The 15,450-nt window shown below is 39.1% G+C and overlaps 1 protein-coding gene across 1 annotated transcript in view; it reads right to left on the minus strand.

Annotated features, from left to right (window-relative positions):
• The window catches only part of LOC101857796 (cactin), a 22,614-nt gene extending 13,656 nt beyond the window's left edge, over window positions 1-8,958 (minus strand). Inside the window, exons 1-10 of the mRNA XM_005098265.3 lie at window positions 8,690-8,958; window positions 6,439-6,648; window positions 6,034-6,103; window positions 5,753-5,806; window positions 4,457-4,603; window positions 3,779-3,850; window positions 3,103-3,165; window positions 2,227-2,281; window positions 1,316-1,404; window positions 100-253 (exon numbers count right to left, since the gene is read on the minus strand). Of these exons, the coding sequence (XP_005098322.1) occupies window positions 100-253; window positions 1,316-1,404; window positions 2,227-2,281; window positions 3,103-3,165; window positions 3,779-3,850; window positions 4,457-4,603; window positions 5,753-5,806; window positions 6,034-6,103; window positions 6,439-6,648; window positions 8,690-8,757 (982 nt within the window). The 5' untranslated portion in view covers window positions 8,758-8,958. The remainder of the gene's footprint in view (window positions 1-99; window positions 254-1,315; window positions 1,405-2,226; window positions 2,282-3,102; window positions 3,166-3,778; window positions 3,851-4,456; window positions 4,604-5,752; window positions 5,807-6,033; window positions 6,104-6,438; window positions 6,649-8,689) is intronic.
• Window positions 8,959-15,450: the final 6,492 nt, after the last annotated feature.

A 15,450-nucleotide genomic window follows, 5' to 3' on the forward strand; every position in this document is an offset into this window, starting at 1 on the left:
CCACCCCCCCCCCCCCCAAAAAAAAAAAAAAAGTAGTGATAACAGATTAACAGAAGTACAATAGAAAAAAGAGGACACCCCTGATGATCATCCACATACCTCTGCTGTTTGCGTCCAGTTTCCGTAGCTTGGCCAGCTCGTCCTGAGTGACCGTGATGATGTCACGCCAGTAGTCGGCATTCTTGCCCTCCTCCAGCTCCAAGTACACTTTGATGTCCTCCAGAAGATCCTCCAGATCTTGGATAGTCAGACCCTGAACAAAACCAAAGCGATCAATTGCATAAACATTTATTATTGTTACTATTATAAGATTACACAAGTTAAAATGAGATAAATAACAAATTGCAACCCACGATAAGACCAAAAAAAAGAGAATATCAGATTAGAAAAACTTTACCAATCCCTCATTAGAAGAAATGGTCAGACCCTGAGCATTTCCATGATGATTCATATGGCAAACTGCTATTATTTCAACCAATATAAACAAGACATATGAAACAAGAAAGATCAGGTGAAATTTTTACAAGAAAGGAAAAGATTGATACTCTTTTTATCCTCCATTAGAAAAAATAGATTATATTTGTCTAACTTTTCAATGTCTCTGAAATTCCTTTGAAGAGCTTGTATTTTTTGCTTTACTTTCATGAGAAGAAAATTCAGAAGAAAATACCAGACGCACACCGCCTACAGGACAAACTTTGGGTTGTTGTTTTTTTTTTTTCATTAAGAATAGAATGGGTATGCTTTTTTTCTAATAAAACTGAAAATATGATCAATACAAGGGGCATGAAGTACAAAGTCCATATTTAAAGACGTAACAAGATAAAAGTCACAGGCAAAGCCAAGAACCGACACAAATCAAGTCGAGTGACTATCGTATGGTGAGATTTCATAATGCAACTAATAATATCGAAGGAAGAACTAACTTATGACAGTCCCCCCTGAATACTGAAACTACAAATAAATACCTTTTCTGTCTGAGAAAAGTGTTTTACACTGAGGTCAAACGGCACAATTTGTACGAGCTCTGTGAGAGAAGCACAGGTTTAGTTTTGATACTTTCCTAGTGTTTTGAGCGTCCACTTATATATCAAGGGGCAATGTTACCGTAACTAAATTAGTCGGTATCTTACCCCATTAGGAAGTGGACAGCCTTGGTTCAAACCCCAAAGGAACATTTTTGAGGGGAGTTTCATGACTCTACCAACTCGATGTAGTATTTTCAGAGAGAGATGTTAAATTTAGATGTCTCATCTCTTGAAATAATTTAACAGAGTAGAAAGGGGAGTTAAAAACACAATAACAAAATGCTCACATATAAGTATGTGTACGGCTCATGCATTTCTACAGCAAGTTCATCATCCTCTGCACTGATGTACTTGGCCAACAAGTCTATAGGCTTGGCTGAAAAGGAAAAAGAGAGAAAACAGATCAAAAGCAAAGCCAAAATTTCCATCAGCACTCAAAATGTAACACTAAATGAAACTTGGGACACAGATACGGGCTTCACTGACATATTGAGACAGTTTTCAGACACAAAGCCAATAATTCAACAAAAATCAGTATTTGCATAAGCACTCGAAATGTAATACTGAACGAAACTCAGGACGCAGATAAGGACTTCACTGACATATCAAAACAGCCTTGGAGCTCAAGACTACATCATTACAGTAGATCACCAATCATAATGTTAACTCTAAAGCTTTTGTTGAGCCCTAGTTCCTTGAATCTTACAGGACCTGTGAATAAGAAGAACCCTACGGTCTACTGCTAGATTGCACTGGCATTTGGAGTGCAGAAGAGTAAATGTAGGAAACACTAGGATCCATAGGGTTAAGAACATTCGTCCTGGGCATTGAGATAACACTTTCAACAAGCTCGTAACACGAACTCGGCCCTCTACATGCCTTATGTTTACCTACATCAATTGGACAGCAGAAAGTAGTGACTCATATTCCCGACCGGCAAGGTGTTGACATAATACCACCTATTCTGTTTGTATAGCATAAATGTTTTAAAACTTTAGCTCTTGAATGGTGTGGGCATTTTTCTGAACGGTTATCCTGATGCTTTTGACATATAAATACTTTTTCTAAAATGCTTGGTTACAAACTGACAGAATGAAGCATAATAATCTCTAACGTTCACAAATATTTTGATATGCATGAAGACAAATAGCACTCAATCAAAAAAATGAGAGAAATCACTCTGAGAGCATATACTCACCTCTGCCATCCTTTATTCGAATCTCTGACCTCAGTTTTGCTTGGTTCAAATGAAACTGGAAAGTAGAAATTAAGTATGTTATATTTCCATCAATTGACAGCAATCATTGATTGAGTACAAATCCAACAAACCCATCTTAATTCCTGACATCTGAAACCTTCACACATCCTACCCTTCAAGGTGGAAACTTCTCAATATATAACATTCTGGCCTCAGAATTCCCGGAGAAAGCTAGATCTGTAAGTAAAAATGACAAATGTAATAATGAACAGGTACATACGAGAACAAAAGCACATTGTCGGTCAACTGTTCAATTGTACTTGCCCTAAATTTTTTTTCTCATTTGTTGTATTATAGCAGTTTCTTAATCTGTGATATTGGTAGCATGTGAGAGAGGAATATTTTCTTGAAACTCAAATTCTAAACATTAAAAACAAGCCAGAGAGTTGTTTCTCTCTCCAGAAAAATGTTGCTTTCTGAGCATTTGAACAGCTTGCCCACTATTGTGCCCCCTTGACGGACAATAGACAGAATAGGGTTGTCTGAGACACAAAACTCACAGGCAATCAAAACATGTGAATCTACCCAGCCCAAGAACACCATCATAAGATAAATACACCTAAGGTAGAAGTAATGCTCTATGTTATTGCTGGGTGTAGAAGAAAAAGTGATAAACACCTTTTAACTAGTGAGGAAAAGACACTCCACCCCTCATCAAGCCTACTGATAAGTAAATCATATTTGCTCTTCAAAGAAGCATTTTCAAGGTGGGAACTGATTTCCTGTCCGCTTATCAGCTCAGTAACACCCAAATCATAAACAATAAAATCTAAAATAATCTAAAAATACATTTGTTACACTATACTGAGTACATACACCATCCTCTTGTTTCTCCCATTCTTTGAAGTAATCAGCCTCTTTCTCTCTCTGCAACATTTCCTGGTGAAAGACAATTTTTAAAAGCGTTCATGTAAAGAAGTGTACCAGACATTCTCAACCTGCTCAAACAGGCACTTTCTAATTGGTATATTATCTCTATATGGCAAAAGCGTTGCACATGACTGAGAAGTCTTAGAAATTCATCTAAACTGATCCTGTACATAGGTACACCGTATCATCTTGTTCTTATCCATGCAATCTTCTCCACCTATTACATGAAACATTAAGTCAGTAGTAATGTGATGTGAATGCATAGCCACCACATGGAGGAAATGGTAAATTTCTGAAGATATCAGTATCAGTAATAACATTAAAAATCTTCACCACATCTCTTATGGCCTGTATCAAAGACTAAAACACTATTTTCTGCTTTTGAATTTCTGTGAGTGCATCAGGGGTCTTGACAAACCATTTTCTTTGTTCTGATTTGGTTGATAGAGTAGCCATCTCAGCAGTCAAACTGTACCTCACACTAATAATTCTAAGGAACACACAGACGAACACAATTATTTCATTGACATTACAAATCTAAAATAAAGAGCATTCTTTAAAAAGAAAGTGTCATTCTTCAAGTCAAATCATTTTGTTTTAGTACTAAGCAGGAAATACCTACCCTCTCTTTTTCTCTTTCTTCCCATTCCTTCTCTCGTTCCAATCGTCTCTTTTTCACTTTCTCAAGTTCAGCCTGCAAGATTTCCAGAAAATCAAGGTAAGAAATAATGAAATATCAGTCTATAACCCAATCATTAGTGCAAACCACATCTATTTCAATGCATTAATCAACAATCAGGTAAAAAGGGCAAAAATTAAATCAATCACGCCAAATATGCAAATTCAAACTCAAAACATGTAAGTACCAAATTATTTTGCACACATTTAAAAATAGCAAATATTTTAAACTAATAGTACTTCTTCTTCTTGTTCATCTTTAAATGAACCTCTCAGTCTCAAGTGTGAAAGCTGCAGTACACCAGAGGTCCTCCAGCCCCCCAAAGTTTTGGTTATCTCTGCCTAGGGTCAAGCCAATATTTCTTTCTTAGTGCCTCATGCAGTGGGCAAGCTTGTAGCAGACAGTTCCCTGTTTGGTTGCCGGTTCCAACATTCTTTAGTAAATCCATATGCTTTAAATGATCACTTATCATAATTTTTGCAGATTGAAAAGAACATGTATTTTAAGACAATGACTGTTTTAAGCTTAGTGATTGCAATACTTTTTCTCAGAAAGTACAGTTAGCAGTCATAGCCACAGGACGCCTGTCACAAAGGTGTGAGGAAACAGGTAAAGACATACCTTATTTTGAACCATCTTGGACCTGTGCATCGTCTGAATCTGCTCAGCTGACATATCCTTCTTTCCCTCCTTCTCCAGCTTCTTAGTCCACACAAAGGTATCCAGGAGATGCTCATCTCCAAAAGGGTTGTCAACATTTGTGTAGCCCTGAAGAGATAGGAATTGTAAATAGAAATCATAGCTCTTTCAACAAGAGGGAAAGGTGCTTACATCTTCAGAAAAAATGTCTGTTTTGAGGCTGAGTTCATGATTTTGGATTTTTAAAACATTTCTCTGCGGGAGGGGGTTGGGGGAGGTCACATCCGTATATTCCTAGGTGGGTGGGACACAGTATCGTATCTTGGATATGAGCTAAAAGTATGGACAGCCCATGTGCAAGCGGTGCATGATAAAGAAACCATGATAGTGTAAAACCCTTGAAGAGCTTTCCAGCCTAAGGACATTCCAAGAGCATTTTAATATTAAAATATATTTCAAAATCTGTGATAATGAGTTGAATATCCTGAAGTTGACTCCTCTTGAAACCTGGCAGAGAAATGAAAAAGAGCAGGAAGATACAGAGGAGGCAAAAGAGGAGGAAGGTGGAGGAGATGAAAAGGAAAATATAAAAATCAATATTTATTCAGTCTGGTAAATAAAACTCTTTGTAGACTGTAAGGACAACAGCACCCATGTCACAAAAAGTGTGTTTACTTAGTTAGACATCACATTCTCATGACCACCAAATATCTAACATATTTAAGCACTTTTAGGTAAACACAACTAATGACAAAGAATGCTTCCTCAGAAAAACAAAATCAAATAAGCAAATAATTCCCATGCTTGGAAAAAAAAACCCACCAACATTCTGGGAAATGATCCCCCCCCCCACCATTCCCCATAAAAAACACAATCGTTGTGGGAAAAAAAATACACTATTCAAAAGGCTTGGATAAGCCTCAGCAAATACAAGTTCCCACGACGCCACTGCTTATGTCTGATTCACCCTAACAGAAAGCAGCAAAAATTTGTTGAGTCACTTTTCTATGTTTTTTTAAAATCTTTTTTTTTTTACATTTAACATTTCTTTAACCATCTTACTACATTGTTGTATAACATGAGTGATAATAGACAAAAATACCTCTGTAGCATGCTAGCCTTTCGGTCAAAACACCCCTGTGATTCATATCATTAAAAGTCTCTGGTTCTTTCTACTACAAGTCCCACTGATACAAAAAATTATAAAGGCAAGCAAAAAGAATATATTATAATTCCTTTTAGCACAAGCTAATTATAAGTAAAAAAACCTGTACTTACCAGGTAATCTTTATCCCAGCCCATTTCTTCTTTCCTTTTTCGCTCTTTGGCTTCCTGAAAATAAATGAGACAACAGTATAATGTAAATTTATAGAGAGTTTGCCATTGTTAGGCTGACCTGTATTATTTTCAAGAATACACAAACAAAGTCAAAACCATATTGTGTTGGTGAACAAATTTGACTGCTTGTGAAGCAAATTTCTTTGGCGGTAAAACCAAAAGAAGTATGAGAATTTATAAAATACTAAAATACTATTGCAGAAAGAAACTCTGAGGCCCACCTTTTTCGCAAGACGCCTTGCTCTTTTCTCCTCTGGAGTTTCCAGGGCCTTTAGAACCTCTTTTTGCCGCCTGCAAGAGAAGTAAGGTGTAAAAAGCAATTCATGTGACTAGCACTAGCACCAATTAAAATACATAAACAAAATACAAATACACGAAAGCACAGATTAGATTTTCTCTTCATGGATCAACCAGAAAACATTTTAAAAGCTGGACACTTATTAAAAGAAAAAAATCTTAACCCCCCAGATATACACATATATATAGAAAAACGGACAAAGCAGAAACTACTTAATGATTATATTCACTGACACCGAAGAACAGGAAGAGAGCAAGACTATATTCAGGGCAAAAGGAGGGTTCTAATCAAAGTATGAGGAAATCAATTTTGGTTGAAAAATACTCACTGTTTTTCTTCGGCTGTAAGAACTTTCCTCGATTCTCCACTCTCTCCATGTGAACTTCGTCTCCTAGATCTCGAGGAGGACCTTGACCTTGACCTATGTTTACTCTGTTTCTTGTGCCTGACTGGAGACCTGGAGCGTGACTGAGACCTTGAGTCTGAATCTGAAGCATTGGACTCTGAACTATCATCAGAATCATGCCTTGATCTGTGCCTGTAATATTTCAAAAACACAATTCAATTTCAAGAAATTGTAATGAAGTATCGTGTAATTCAAATATGATAAAAGTCTTTTAATACATCTGCAAATGATGACAGCATAATCAAATTCAACACATATATGACTCTTGGCCACACAAGAGTCAAGACGAACAGCTTTCAGATACTTCAAAATACCATTAATAACAATCAAAATTACCTCTTTTACCTGTGTACTTTAAAAAATGTTGACCTCACATGACTCAAGATGAACAACTAGATTAGTTAGAATTATAACTGAAATTTCTAGACATCTAATCTTTTAGTCTACTTACTACCTTCAAAGACAGTTGTCTAAATATGATGTTAGAAATTTCAGTATTGTAGCTGTCTGTTTCTGTGCCTATCCATTTGTTGATGGTCTAGGCCTACGATTTCTGTTCTACTTGATTGTTGACCACTGGACCAGTCTGACAACGGTTACCCTTGACAGCCTGCTGTAAGTTTGTGCCTTCTACAATTAACAATATATATAAACATCTTCCCATTCGTTTAGGCCTAATTTTATAAAATTAGGTTAGATTAGGCTTAGAACTGTTTAAGTTTACTAAGTCATTTACTAAGATGGACTGTCTTTGCCAGTCTTCGGCTTTTTCAAAACTGTTTCGTAACTTGTTTTTTCGCCCCCCCCCCCAATAGTGATAGTAAAAAAATGTATAAAAAAGGGAAGACTTTCGTAACGAGCAACCACTATGAGACAGAGTACAATAGAGGAGTAGGGGTTTGGGTAGGGTCAGGGTTAGGTTTCCGTTTAGGTTTCGGGTAGGGTTAGGGTCAGGTCTCTTCCTTCGCAGAAGAATTCCGTGAAGGGATTTTATTTTTTTTGTCTATATCATGAAGGATTTTTTAAGTGTTTGCCTTAGGGGTGACTTCTCGCAGTAGGCTACCTTTTGAAGGCATCATACGAAATATATATATAATAGTCAGGAACGTTGCCCCAACTACAACTAAACTGTCTGACTATTCAGACATTTAAGATCTAGATCTAGCTATAGAAAATGAATTCCATCCAAAAAATGTTTCTTCCCAGTTCTCGCAGAATGGCAGAATGAAAGATGACACCTAGATTCTAGATATCTAAATCTCGCAAATAAAACCAAAAAATCTCGAGAACGGAAACGGTTTGGAGAAATAGAGATCAAGTTTATTTTCCCGAGCGTTCCGAGAAACAGTCAGGTCATAACATAAAAGTTACGCTGTGTCTATGTACACGGTAACCATAGATCTAGTCTCAGTACGTACACACGGTAACCGGGCACCTAGTCTCACTATCTACGTAAACGGTAACTTAAACCTGGCACCAAGTGACCAAGTCTCAGTATATCTACATACATACACGGTAACCGGAATGAAAATAAATCAATATTTGTCCTGTGCTGTCACTTGCTGAAAAAAAAGAAAGTCATTCTAAGCGTCTTGTCGGGCTTGCCATCATGACCAGTCAGAGAGAACCTCGTGCGCATCACATTGTGAGTACCGGTTGGGTTCACCAAAGTCCACTCAAAGTCTGTGCGCTGCGAAGTATAGGGCTCCGGATGATTTTATTTTAAAGGTACATTCGGGGGAGGGGTGAGGATGGCTACACCGGATGACAAAAACTGAACTGCCTGGTTACCGAGTACGTGACACTTGACTGAGACTACGTGCCCGGTTGTACATGAGATATTGAGGCTACATGCACGGTTACCGTGTACATGACACTGAGACTAGGCCTACGTGCCCGGTTGGCGGTTACTGTGTACGTAGACACTGAGGCTAAGTGCCCGGTTACCGTGTACGTAGACACTCTGTAAAAATTAAGAGTGGACCATTGCACAGCGAGGCTCCGAGGCTCAAAAGTAGTTCCGGCTTCGTTCAGTGTTGGGTCCATCAAAGTTCAATCTTACCACCTTACAGTTACAATTTACATGGTAGACTGGGTAATTCTGGACATGATTATCATAGTGAGTATGATAGAAATTTTACTTGAAATTGAAGTTGAAGAGAAAGAAACATACTTCGTCTTGTGTCGGTGTTTGCTGTCGCGGTCCCGCCGTCTGCGTTTCTCCTTTGATGATTTTCCCATGTTGGAACCAAATGTTGACTGATTTAAGTATCGATATGTGTTCTCTATTTGTTAAATATTTCAAAACCGAGAACTAAAATCTAGATCTAGAGAGGATTCAAAAACGCGAATTCAAAACACAAGCACGATGATTGAACTTTGTTTATCCCAGTCAAAGCAAAATTGTCGCACTATCAACGAACGATTACGCTCACAGAGTGATCTCCCTTGAGCCTTGATGGCCGCTGTTCCGTATTCAGCGCAAAAGAACAAAGACCTAAGTAAATGTATAATAGGCCTATCAGTAGGCCTCTCAGGAGAAGGCCTAGGCCTATCATAATAATCGTTATTGCTTGGCCCTACGTATTCGGCTGATAAAAAGTTATTGTTACATGATGTATTTTGAAAGTCGACAAAATGCTGCTGTCCTCCGAACCCTGTTGCACAGTGCTGAGACTTGGACTGTGTGCCAAAACCTTGGAGTCACTATTGCCAAAACCATGCCAAGAAACGTATATATATATATATATATATATATATATATATTATATATATACCGGTACCTAATCATTTCTAAATCTCTTTTTATTACATGGGACAGCCCCATAGCCATTTAAGGACCTGAAAAATTATAACAAACTATAGACTATGTATGTATATAATGGGAGAACCCTGAGAGCGTGGGCAGTAGGTTATGATGATGAAAGTATTTTGGAAAGTTGTTCAAAAAGCATTTTCTGAAACTGGGGTAGTGCCGAAACAGCACTCTCATCTCGTTGATTAGACGCTAGCATTAGCATCAGCAAATGTCATTGAAAGAGACGATTATGAGGCTGAAACAAAAGAATGAATTGAGTGTAGGACCTGATCTAAAATCTCTGTCTGTCTGTCTGTCTATCTGTCTGTCTGTCTGTCTGTCTGTCTGTCTGTCTGTCTGTCTGTCTGTCTGTCTGTCCGTCTGTCTGTCTGCCTGTCTGCCTGCCTGTCTGTCTGTAAATATAAACACAAGCACAGTTTTGGTGTAGAACAAGCCGTGAACCTAGTCTGCAGGCTAGGTTCGCGGCGCCGTGAATGTAGTTGGCAGTAGGCTACGTTCACGGCGTCCTGAATGCAGTTTGCAGGCGCTGTTGAGGCTACGATCACGGCATTCAAGCTTCGTTTAGACGGAGCGTCCACTGCCGGTTTTAGTCAGTGACTACAGTGACGTATTTTTAATATTTTGGCCAGCTTCAAATGTTCCATCCCATGAGATGAAGGAAAACGAAAAAGCCTGGGAACCGACGCAGAGAGAAAATGACGGGAATAATTCTTATCATAATAGCCAACTCTCTCTCTCTCTCTCTCTCTCTCTCTCTCTCTCTCTCTCTCTCTCTCTCTCTCTCTCTCTCTCTCTCTTTCCTTCTCTCTTTCTCCCCCCTCCCCCCTCTATTTTCTCTGTCTCTGTCTGGCTGTCTCCCCCCCCCCCTTCTCTCTCCCTCTCTCTTTTTCTCTCTCCCCCCTCTCTTCCTCTCTCTTCCCCCCCCCCAACCTTCTCTCTCCCCTTCTCTCTCCCCCCCAACCTTCTCTCTCTCTGCCTCTCTCTCTCTCTCTCTCTCTCTCTCTCTCTCGCTCTTTGTGTGTGTGTGTGTGTGTGTGTGTGTGTGTGTGTGTGTGTGTGTGTGTGTGTGTGCGTGCGCGCGTGCGTGCGTGCGTGTAGTATGTCTTTGGCCCAGAACGAGATATTCATTCTTTCATTCAAACTATTTGCAAGCGTATGTCATATCATGTATGCATTTTTATACAGTAAAGGGATAAGGAAAGTTGGTAGCACGTTTTTTTGTTTTTTGTTTAATTTGTTGCAACTACGAGACAAGAACTGAAAACGAAAGCTCTCAATACTATTGCCAGGTCTCCTTATCTGAGAAACTCATTATTGGACAATGTTCCCTTTACTCAACTTTACTGTCTTATTTTGTTCTACACCAAAACTGTGCTTGTGTTTATATTTACAGACAGACAGACAGACAGACAGACAGACAGACAGACAGACAGACAGACAGACAGAGATTTTAGATCAGTTCCTACACTCAATTCATTCTTTTGTTTCAGCCTCATAATCGTCTCTTTCTATGACATTTGCTGATGCTGATGCTGGCGTCTAATCAACGAGATGAGAGTGCTGTTTCGGCACTACCCCAGTTTCAGAAAATTCTTTTTGAACACCTTTCCCAAATACTTTGATGCCCTAGCCTCAATTTCTCAAGATTACCACAGCCTACTGCAATGGCATCGACATTCTTCAGCACATCACTCGACAGTTCGAACATTGATAGGCACTAGTGGTGTAGGTATAGTGATGGAACATATTGTGAGAGGGATAATAGTGAAGAGGAAACTTTAGATGAGGATGAACTTGCTCCTCACCCCATTGCCAAAAAGAAAATTTCACCAATGAAGAAAGATAAAGAAGTAGGTGACAATAACGGATATGCGCTTTTTTATTCTGCCTTTGAGAACCCAGCATCAAATAAAGTGCCAGCAAAATTTACAAGGAAGTGCAAAAGCTATGGAGGCTGAAACAACATTCACAAAATCAGCGGACCACTGAGGTTTAGTATACAGCAGGATGCTGTGTGACGGAGATGCCAAATCTCATCAGTTGCTCATTTTTTATGGCATTTATGACTTTGAAATTGTAAAAGATGACTACACACATCGCATTAGCAAAAGTATGTTCAATGCCCTTCAGAGCTTCCAAAACACCAACAACGAAGAGCTGAATCGAAAACTAATAAAGATTGAAAAACAGAGCAGTTACAAATGCCTCACAAAACCTGGACGTAACAGTTATTTGTGTTCATTAGTTTTAATTTTGTTTTTGTTCAGGAGCTGTTGGTTTCTTACCGAGCTCGAAACCTCTTTAGCACACAGACCCTGTCAGATTTTGAACATCTGTCAATGAGGAACAAAGGCCACGAAACTGCCATGGTTTTGGGTGGCCTGGGGTGGAATGAACAAAGCCGCTCTCGTGAGAATCGCCGGATGCCTTGGTTTAGTGGACTACATCGCGCAAGTGCTGGAACGTCATGTCTTACCCTTATTTTCGTCAAGGTGTTATTCAAGTAGTCATCCCCATGCGAAACACGGCATTTTCTCCTAGGACCAATGCCATTACAGAATTCTTAAAAAACCAAACCAGGTCAACGTTCGAATAGTTAGCAGCAAACAGCCCCGATATGAATCCTACAGGTATGTGAAGTCCCATGAAACAGAGGCTGAAGAAAAACGACTTTGCCTCCAATTCAGACCCTTTGTTTGCAACTCTTTGTGACATTTGAAATGAAATGACTGATAAATATGTCGAAAACTAAATAGAATTGATGCTCAAAGGTTTCGTGCACAACACAAAGCCAATGGTTCCTAAGCAAAATAACAATGAACACAATTAGTGTTGAGTCGAAGTTTTGTGTGGTATCTGTGATTGCTCTATTTTCTGTTATGTTTGAAACTATCGTGACAAAATATCGTAATAAAATATTGTTTATTGCAAAGACACAATTCTCCATTCATTAGGCATTCAATATATCGCCATTCGATCAATATTGATACTCTTTAATAAATGCGCAAAGACAATTTTACGTTTCTTTGATTTCGCACAATTTTGACAAGCCTTACTTTTTAAAGGTCAATTTTGAGTGACAATATCTCGGGTGTCTCTTAATTAAAATAGATTAAATATTAATGTGTCAGATGATGAAAAATTTATTTAGCTTTAAATTGGTATGCTGCATGAGTGGATAATGCAAGGCTTTAACACGATGACTGGGTGATTACATTTTCAAGTTTCTTCTGGACGCCACTGTATAACGGACTACGTTTACAGTAAGTTTTGCACGTCCAAACTTTTAGTAGTTTTCTCTCAAAATGGGCTCTTTCAGGGGGGGGGGGGGGGGGGGGGGGGACAAAAAAATCTGTCATGCGAAAAGTTGTTAAGATATCGTCATAATTTTCGGTATACTGATATATGAAACATTATTCTAGTGTAATAAGTAGTGACGTCAAAAAAAAATCTTGAATGAATGATTTTATTATAAATTTAATCCGTTGTTTGGATCTGAGATTTTTGTGGTCAAAATATTCCCATATTTAGGACCTCGATTCTGGAAAAGATGTTCCTCCTACATCAAAAATGCCAAGTTCATCCTCTAAAACAGCCACGGAAGGCTGCAAAACTACTTATTATAACATTTAAAATCATTTATGACCTTATGATAGATTTTTTAGAAATGTGTGCATTTTCTATATATATGACATTCCAATATGGCAGGCGTTACCATAGCAACACAAAAGAATTTTCAAAATTTTACTTCATGACTTAATTCTCCACTATTTTTATATTGATGCTACCCAATGATGCTACAACATTTGTAAGCTTAGTTTCTTCTTCTTAACGAATTTCAAAATTTCCCCCGCATCATGCCTTAAACCGGCAGTGGACGCTCCGTCTAAACGAAGCTTGAGTGCCGTGAACGTAGCCTCAACAGCGCCTGCAAACTGCATTCAGGGCGCTGTGAACGTAGCCTGCCAACTATATACATTCACGGCACCGTGAACGTAGCCACTGCGTTTTTTGTTTCCTTAATGGGCCTGACGGGCACGCGAAGCAGCTGAGGATGTGATCAAAGAGGTTGGTGCGGATGTGACAATTTTCACCGATAGATCGGCAGTCGCAGGATACCGCGAAGGTGGAGCAGCAGCAGTAGTGATAATAAATGAAGAACCACCACGAACAGAATTTATTAAAACTAAAGGTGCATTCCTTACATCATCTTATGGCGAGAAATGCCAGGCAATGATGTCTGCTGCACAATGGATTGCCGACAATTGCCACAGTAGGACCAATGTGCCGATCTTGACTGACAGTCAGTCCCTCTGCAAAGGGCTGCTGGGCAACAGCTTGGACATGAATGATTTGCGCCGCAAGTTCAGCGAAGCCAGAGCCACAATAAAAATTCAGTGGATTCCAAACCATGTTGGAATAGAAGGAAATGAGGCAGCAGACCAAGCTGCTAATGAAGCCAGAGAGATCGAAGGAGACAGACGACCAACGACATACAGAGGAGTCTTTCCAATAATCAAGAGAGAAATCAGAGACCCACCATGTAGAACTAAGTACCACCACCTGGAAGATGTGTATTTTGGGTACTCCTATAAGCGAGAACAAAAATCTACCACATGTCGCTGGGACCAGGTTGAGCTAGCGAGACTGCGGTCGGACCATCATTGGAGTTTAAGATGGTATTAGAACTTTGTAAATGAAGAGCTCAGCCCATGTTGCCGAAGTTGCGGCCATGAAAAGGAGGATAGAATGTCCAGGAACAATGGCAATTCGAATGGAGTTATTTGGACGAGTGGAGGTGCCGCTAAACATATTGACAATGGAGCCGAAAAAGAGCCTCGCTGTCGCTTGAGATTTCTTCGTGAAGTCCGTCAGGCCCATTAAGGAAACGAAAAAAAAAAATCATCATCATCATCATCATCATCATCATCATCATCATCATCATCATCATCATCACCACCACCATCATTATCACCATCATCATCATCATCATCATCATCATCATCATCATCATCATTATCATCATCATCATCATCATCATCATCTTCTTCATCATCATCACCTTCTTCAGTAATTATAAAGATAGGGTGGGACTTGCCGCAACCAAACATTGAGGTCACGCAGATTATAAAGGATGAATAGACCTAATAACTGAAAAGACATCGAAACACAAATAAGAATGGGAAGATACAATTTAATATCATTATAGGCTGATAGGGCCTATAGATTCAAAAGAGTTATAATCTTGTTAGTGGCCACCACGTTTAAAACAAAGATAGCAGATAGAACGTTGTAATTCTAAGGTAGCGCAATGCCTCGACACAGAGACACAGATACCTCTCGACAAAGAAAAAGGTAGGGTTGTCAACCCAATTCCAAGCATCTCTACTTTCTGACTTTCTGAGTCTTAATAAATTTCCCATGGGCAGTCGAGAACACTTTGGGTAGGACGTTCAAGAAGATCAGAAAATACAGCAGCTGCTTCCAGTGGTAGATCAGTCTGTCTTCTTATCTTGCCTCAACAATTCAACGTGATTACCTACGGTTTTTTTTTTAATAGACTGGATGTTATTTTGGGTTGGGGGTGTGGGGTTTTTTTTGTGGAAAGGTTGGATATTTTATTGGTCTCACAGATATCAGCTTACTTTTACTCTATGATAAAAAGCGATAGTAATTGTGTTTTACGCCGTCATCTTTACACTTTTAGTTACATTAGGAGGCGGGCTGTTTTGATCCTGTTTTTCATGACAATATGGGCTGATAAAGGGGTACGACGTACATGTATTACAGGACAGGTGGATATAATTGCTTTTAGAAGAAAAAAACAACAACCTCCCAATGAAAGAATAGAACCCAGTACTTCTGTGTAAGATCAGAAGGCGATGCACCTAACCGCTTTAGCACAGACGCTGGTCAGCTTGCTTCAGTCATTCCCGTCTCCCTCTAGCCTGCTCAAAGGCAATCACAATTCCCCTCTTTTTAAATATTTTTTACTTCCAAAAGTTGTTTCTCACTTTCACAAAGATCATTACCTATCATAAGCATAGTACCAGCGTCTGGAGCTAGACTAAGGGCTTGTATCCATGGGACAGAAACCAACCGACCCGATTCCGTCC

This window comes from Aplysia californica, unplaced genomic scaffold, assembly GCF_000002075.1.
Source record: "Aplysia californica isolate F4 #8 unplaced genomic scaffold, AplCal3.0 scaffold00177, whole genome shotgun sequence".
Lineage (NCBI taxonomy): Eukaryota > Metazoa > Mollusca > Gastropoda > Aplysiida > Aplysiidae > Aplysia > Aplysia californica.